This window comes from Cyanistes caeruleus, chromosome 33 (assembly GCF_971803275.1).
Source record: "Cyanistes caeruleus chromosome 33, bCyaCae1.hap1.1, whole genome shotgun sequence".
NCBI lineage: Eukaryota > Metazoa > Chordata > Aves > Passeriformes > Paridae > Cyanistes > Cyanistes caeruleus.
The window spans coordinates 1,652,902-1,660,748 of record NC_141734.1 but is presented as its reverse complement, the minus strand read 5'-3'; the positions used below and the strand labels follow the sequence as shown (position 1 = coordinate 1,660,748).

The 7,847-nt window shown below is 54.4% G+C and overlaps 1 protein-coding gene across 1 annotated transcript; it reads right to left on the bottom strand.

Moving 5' to 3' along the window:
* Positions 1 to 1,784: 1,784 nt before the first annotated feature.
* On the bottom strand, positions 1,785 to 5,879 carry LOC111944969 (uncharacterized; the record flags this gene model as incomplete). The annotated part of the gene is made up of 2 exons (XM_086870735.1): positions 1,785 to 3,604; positions 4,781 to 5,879. Coding segments are annotated over 2 exons (1,254 nt in total), but the record flags the coding sequence as incomplete, so codon positions are not given.
* Positions 5,880 to 7,847: the final 1,968 nt, after the last annotated feature.

The window sequence follows — 7,847 nt, the reverse complement described above, 5'->3', positions numbered from 1 at the left end:
CGTTTTGGGGACATTTCGGGGCGTTTTGGGGTTTTTTGGGCGGCCAATGAGAGCTCGAGGAGGCCGCGCGTCATCGGTATCCGGGTAGAGCTGAGCTGGGAGAGGCCGAGCTGGGGACTCTGAGGCAAACTGGGATAAACTGGGAGGGACTGGGAGGGACTGGGAGGGACTGGGATGGACTGGGATGGACTGGGAAGGACTGGGATAAACTGGGATGGACTGGGATGGACTGGGAGGGACTGGGAGGAACTGGGAGGGAACTGGGATGGAACTGGGATAAACTGGGATGGACTGGGATGGACTGGGATGAACTGGGATAAACTGGGATAAACTGGGATGGACTGGGATGAACTGGGATAAACTGGGATAAACTGGGATGGACTGGGAGGGACTGGGATGGACTGGGATGGACTGGGATGGACTGGGAGGGACTGGGATGGACTGGGAGGGACTGGGAGGGACTGGGATGGACTGGGATGGACTGGGATGGACTGGGATGGACTGGGATAAACTGGGATGGACTGGGAGGGACTGGGATGGACTGGGAGGGACTGGGATGGACTGGGATGAACTGGGATGGACTGGGAGGGACTGGGATGGACTGGGAGGGACTGGGAGGGAACTGGGAGGGACTGGGATGGACTGGGAGGGACTGGGATGGACTGGGAGGGACTGGGATGGACTGGGATAAACTGGGATGGACTGGGATGGACTGGGAGGGACTGGGAGGGACTGGGAGGGACTGGGATGGACTGGGATGGACTGGGATAAACTGGGATGGACTGGGAGGGACTGGGAGCCGTTACTGGGAGCACTGGGAGCCACCCCGGGATCGGGAGCAGAACGGGGATTGGGATAAAACCAGGATCAGGACCGGGATCGGGACCGGGATCAGGACCGGGATCGGGACCGGGATCAGGACCGGGAAAAAACCAGGACCGGGATAAAACCGGGACCAGGATCAGAACCGGAATCGGGATCGGGATCAGGACTAAAACCGGGATCAGGATCAGGATCGGGATCAGAACCAGGATCAGAACCGGGATCGGGACCTGGATAACACCGGGACCGGGATAAAACCGGGATCAGGATCAGAACCGGGCTCAGGACTAAAACCGGGATCAGGATCGGGATCAGAACCAGGATCAGAACCGGGATCGGGACCTGGATAACACCGGGACCGGGATAAAACCGGGATCGGGATCAGAACCGGGATCGGGACCTGGATAACACCGGGGCAGGGATCAAAACCAGGACTGGGATAAAACCGGGATCAGGATCAGGACCAGAATCAGGACCGGGATCAGTACCGGGATCAGGACTAAAACCAGGATCAGAATCGGGATCAGGAGCGGGATCAGGACTAAAACCGGGATCAGGACAGGGACCGGGATCAGGACTAAAACCAGGATCGGAACCGGGATCAGGAGCGGGATCAGGACTAAAACCGGGATCAGGACCAGGATCTGAACCGGGATCAGGAGCAGGATCAGAACCGGGCTTAGGACTAAAACCGGGATCAGGATCGGGATCAGAACCGGGACCGAGATCAGAACCAGGATCAGGACCAGGGTCAGAACTGGGATCAGGAGCGGGCTCAGGACTAAAACCGGGATCAGGAGCGGGATCAGGAGCGGGCTCAGGACTAAAACCGGGATCAGGAGCGGGATCAGGAGCGGGCTCAGGATTAAAACCGGGATCAGGATCGGGATCAGGAGCGGGCTCAGGACTAAAACCGGGATCAGAACCGGAACCAGAACCGGGCCAAAGGAGGAGCCGGACGCTGCCGGAAGCGCTGGATTTATTCAGGAAAAGCGAAGTTGGTTCCCAAATTCCCGAATCCCGCTCGGGGCAGCTCAGCCCGGCAGCAGAAACCCGAACCGGGACCGGAACCGGAACCCAAACCGGAACCGGAACCCGAACCGGAACCGAAACCGGGACCGGAACAGGGACAGGGACAGGGACAGGGACAGGGATCGGGATCGGGATCAGGATCAGAACCCGAACCGGAACCCGAACCCGAACCCGAACCCGAACCGGGACCGGAACCAGAACCGGGACCGGAACCGGGACAGGGACCGGGACCGGAACCCGAACCCGAACCCGAACCCGAACCGGAACCGGAACCGGGACCGAAACCGGAACCGGGACCGGAACCGGAACCCGAACCGGGACCGGAACCAGAACCGGGACCGGAACCGGAACCGGGACAGGGACAGGGACAGGGATCGGGATCGGGATCAGGATCAGAACCGGAACCGGAACCGGGATCGGGACTGGGATCGGGATCAGAACCGGAACCGGGACAGGGATCGGGACCGGAACCGGGACAGGGACAGGGATCGGGATCGGGATCAGAACCGGAACCGGGATCCGGAACCGGAACCGGGACAGGGACAGGGATCGGGATCAGGATCAGAACCGGAACCGGAACCGGGATCGGGACAGGGATCGGGATCAGGATCAGAACCGGAACCGGAACCGGGATCGGGATTGGGATCGGGATCAGAACCGGACCCGGGACAGGGATCGGGACTGGGATCGGAAACGGAACCGGAACCGGGACAGGGATCGGGACTGGGATCAGGATCAGAACCGGAACCGGAACCGGGATCGGGATTGGGATCGGGATCAGAACCGGAACCGGGACTGGGACAGGGATCAGAATCAGAACCGGGAGTGGGATCGGGATCAGAACCGGGACCGGGATCGGGACCGGGTCCAGGACCGGGATCAGATTCGGGACCGGGATTAGGTTCGGAATTGGGATCAGAACCAGAACCGGGCTCAGGACCGGGACCAGGAATGGGACCGAGATCAGGACCAGGACAGGGATGAAGGACCGGGACCAGAACCGGGCTCAGGATCAGAACCGGGACCAGAACCGGGTCAGGATCAGAACCGGGACTAGAACCGGGACCAGAACCGGGCTCAGGACCAGAACCGGGACCAGAACCGGGCTCGGAGCTGGGCTCAGGACCAGAACCGGGCTCAGAACCGGGCTCAGGCCCAGGTCGGGATTATCCCGGGTCCAGCCCGGCCCCTCGGGGCCAGCAGGGCCAGGACCAGAACCGGGACCGGAACCGGGACAGGGATCAGGACCGGGATCAAAACCGGGCTCGGGACCAGAACCGGGACCAGAACCGGGTTCGGAGCCGGGCTCAGGACCAGAACCGGGACTAGAACTGGGTTCAGGACAAGAACCGGGCCCAGAACCGGGCTCAGAACCGGGCTCGGAGCCGGGCTCAGGACCAGAACCGGGCTCGGAGCCGGGCTCAGGACCAGAACCGGGCTCGGAGCCGGGCTCAGGACCAGAACCGGGCTCAGAACCGGGCTCGGAGCCGGGCTCAGGATCAGAACCGGGACCAGAACCGGGCTCAGGAGCAGAACCGGGCTCAGAACCGGGCTCAGGAGCAGAACCGGGCTCAGAACCGGGCTCGGAGCCGGGCTCAGGCCCAGGTCGGGATTATCCCGGGTCCAGCCCGGCCCCTCGGGGCCAGCAGGGCCAGGCCGAGCCCGAGCAGGGCCAGGACCAGGCCCAGGGCCAGCGCGGCTCCAGCCAGAGCCGTGTCCAGCTGCTCGTCCAGAGACGTGTCCGGAGCCACTGCGGACACAGAAACAGCGCCAAAATTATCCCTGAAATCCCAAAAAATTACCCCAAAAATGTCCCCGAATGGTCCCCAAAAATCCCGCAAAGAGAGGGAAAAATAGCACCAAGAGAAAAAGAAATTCTCTAAAAAAATATACTGGAAAATTCTCCAAAAATCGTCAAAAAATCCCCAAAAAATAGTTTAAAAAATCCTCCAAAAAAAAAAAAAAAAAATCCCCAAAATATCCCCAAAAATTCCCAAAAAATGCCCAAAAAATCCTCCAACAATTAAAAAAAAAATCCCTCTAAAAATCCCCAAAAAATCCTTAAAAATCCCCCCCAAAATGCCAAAGAAATCCCCCAAAAATAAAAAAAATCCCAAAAATTCTCAAAAAAACCCCCCCAAAAATCTTCAAAAATTCCCCCCAAAATCACTAAAAAATTCCAAAAAAATACTTTAAAAATAAAAAAAAATCCCCCCAAAACCAAAAAAATCCCCAAAAATCCCTTAAAAAAACCCCAAAAATCCCCAAAAATCCCCCAAAAATCCCCAAAAATTCCAAAAAAATACTTTAAAAATAAAAAAAAATCCCTCAAAAAAATCTCAAAATATCCCTTAAAAAACCCCCTAAAAATCCCAAAATATCCCAAAAAATCCCCCCAAAAAATCCCCAAAAAATCCCCCAAAATCCCCCAAAAATCCTCCAAAAATCCCCCAAAAAATCCTCAAAAAATTCCCCCAAAATCCCCCCAAAATCCAAAAAAAATCCCCAAAAAGTGCCCCAAAAATCCCCAAAAAATCCCCCAAAAATCCCAAAAAAATCCCCAAAAAATCATTAAAAAATTCCAAAAAAATACTTTAAAAATAAAAAAAATTCCCCCAAAAATAAAAGAAAAATCCCCAAAAATTCCAAAAAAATCCCCCAAAAATCCCCCAAAAATCCTAAAAAAATCCCCAAAAAATCATTAAAAAATTCCAAAAAAATACTTTAAAAATAAAAAAAATCCCCCAAAAATAAAAGAAAAATCCCAAAAAATTCCCCCAAAATCCTCCAAAAATCCAAAAAAAATCACTAAAAAATCCAAAAAAATTCCCAAAAAATCCGCAAAAAATTCCCAAAAAATCCCCCAAAAATTCCCAAAAAATCCCCAAAAAATCCCCAAAAAATCCCCAAAATCCCAAATCCTCACCCCAATACTCCACGACGCTTTCGTTCCCCCCGTGCTCGGTGACCACGCAGGCCAGAACCTCCCCGGGCCGCGGCAGCAGCGGAGCCCGAGCCAGGCGGGAGAAGCCGAGATCGGTACCGGGAATGAAGGGTCCGGTGGTGACCCCGGGAATGTCCCCGGGAGTGACCCCGGGAGTGACCCCAGAAACCCCGGGATTGACCCCAAAAACCCCGGGAGTGACCCCAGAAACCCCGGGAGTGACCCCGGGATTGACCCCGGGAGTGACCCCAGAAACCCCGGGAGTGACCCCGGGATTGACCCCAAAAACCCCGGGAGTGACCCCGGGATTGACCCCAAAAACCCCGGGATTGACCCCAAAAACCTCGGGAGTGACCCCGGGATTGACCCCAGGAATTCCCCCGGGATTGACCCCAGAAACCCCGGGATTGACCCCAAAAACCCCGGGAATTCCCCCGGGATTGACCCCAAAAACCCCGGGAATTCCCCCGGGACTGACCCCGGGATTGACCCCAGGAATTCCCCCGGGATTGACCCCAGAAACCCCGGGATTGACCCCAGAAACCCCGGGATTGACCCCAGAAACCCCGGGATTGACCCCAGAAACCCCGGGATTGACCTCGGGATTGACCCCAAAAACCCCGGGATTGACCCCGGGATTGACCCCATGAGAGACCCCAGGAATTTCCCCGGGATTGACCCCAAAAACCCCGGGAACCCCCCCGGGAACCCCCCCGGGATTGACCCCAGAAACCCCGGGATTGACCCCAAAAACCCCGGGAGTGACCCCAGAAACCCCGGGATTGACCCCAGAAACCCCGGGATTGACCCCAAAAACCCCGGGAATTCCCCCGGGAATCCCCCCGGGATTCACCCCAGAAACCCCGGGAGTGACCCCGGGATTGACCCCAAAAACCCCGGGAACCCCCCCGGTCCCCGCCCCGGTCCCCGCCGAGCTCCAGCCGATGTCCAGCGAGGGAGGGAAAATGTTCTCCACCAAACACAGCAGCGAGTTGGGCTCTCCGGCCACGGGAGGCAGCGCCGGGAACACCGACAGCACCGGGATTCCTGGCAATTTCGGTATTCCCCTTTTTTTCCCTGTTTATTTCCCTTTATTCCCGAATTTTTAGTGATTTCCATCCCTTTATTCCCGAGTTTTAGCGGTTTCCATCCCTTTATTTCCCGAATTTTTAGTGATTTCAATCCCTTTATTCCCGAATTTTTCCATCCTTTTATTCCCGAGTTTTTCCCCGTTCCCATCCCTTTATTCCCGAATTTTTTCCTGTTTCCTCCCCTTTATTCCCGAGATTTCCCATCCCTTTATTCCCGAATTTTTCACTATTTCCACCCCATCATTCCCGATTTTCCCCATTTTTCCCACCCTCCATTCCCGATTTTCCCTCCCTCCATCCCCGATTTTCCCCATTTTTCCCCCCCTTCCATCCCAAATTTTTCCCATTTTCCCTAGTTCCATCCCAGATTTCCCTACATTTTTCCCCACCCCTCCATCCCAAATTTTCCCCATTTTTCCCACCCTCCATGCCCGATATTCCCCCCCTTCCATCCCAAATTTTCCCCATTTTTCCCCCCTTCCATCCCAAATTTTCCCGATTTTCCCCCCTCCATTCCCGATTTTCCCCCATTTTTCCCCCCTTCCATCCCAAATTTTCCCGATTTTTCCCACCCTCCATCCCTGATATTTTCCCCCCTTCCATCCCAAATCGATATTAAATTTTCCCCATTTTTCCCCTCGCTCCATCCAAATTTTCCCCATTTCCCCCCCTTCCATCCCAAATTTTCCCCATTTTTCCCCTCCCTCCATCCCAAATTTTCCCGATTTTTCCCACCCCTCCATTCCCGACTTTTCCCACATTTTTCCCACCCTCCATTCCAAATTTTCCCGATTTTTCCCACCATTCTATCCCAAATTTCCCGATTTTTCCCACCCTCCATTCCCGATTTTCCCCCCATTTTTCTCACCCTCCATCCCAAATTTTCCCCATTTTTCCCACCCTCCATTCCCCATTTTTCCCCCCTTCCATCCCAAATTTTCCCCATTTTTCCCCCCCTTCCATCCCAAATTTTCCCCATTTTTCCCACCCTCCATCCCCGATATTTCCCATCCTCCATCCCAAATTTTCCCGATATTTCCCACCCTCCATTCCCGATTTTTCCCACCCTCCATTCCCAATTTTCCCCCCCCTTCCATCCCAAATTTTCCCATTTTTCCCCCCTTCCATCCCAAATTTTCCCGATATTTCCCCCCCCTTCCATCCCAAATTTTCTCCATTTTTCCCACCCTTCCATCCCAAATTTTCTCCATTTTTCCCACCCTTCCATCCCAAATTTTCTCCATTTTTCCCACCCTTCCATCCCAAATTTTCCCCAATTTTCCCACCCTTCCATCCCAAATTTTCCCGATATTTCCCACCCTCCATCCCCGATATTTCCCCACCCTTCCATCCCAAATTTTCCCACATTTTTCCCCCCTTCCATCCCAAATTTTTCCCACATTTTCCCACCCTCCATTCCCGATATTTCCCACCCTCCATCCCCGATTATTTCCCCCCTTCCATCCCAAATTTTCCCATTTTTCCCCCCTTCATTCCCGATATTTCCCCACCCCTCCATCCCAAATTTCCCCACATTTTTCCCCTCCCTCCATCCCAATTTTTCCCCATTTTTCCCACCCTCCATTCCCGATTTTCCCCATTTTTCCCCCCCTTCCATCCCCGATATTTCCCCCCTTCATTCCCAAATTTTCCCCAATTTTCCCACCTTCCATCCCAAATTTTCCCCAATTTTCCCACCCTTCCATCCCAAATTTTCCCCATTTTTCCCCTCCCTCCATCCCAAATTTCCCACATTTTTCCCACCCTCCATTCCCGATATTCCCCCCTTCCATCCCAAATTTTCCCCATTTTTCCCCCCTTCCATCCCAAATTTTCCCCATTTTTCCCCCCCTTCCATCCCAAATTTTCCCCATTTTTCCCCCCTTCCATCCCAAATTTTCCCCATTTTTCCCACCCTCCATTCCCGATTTTCCCGATTTTTCCCCCCTTCCATCCCA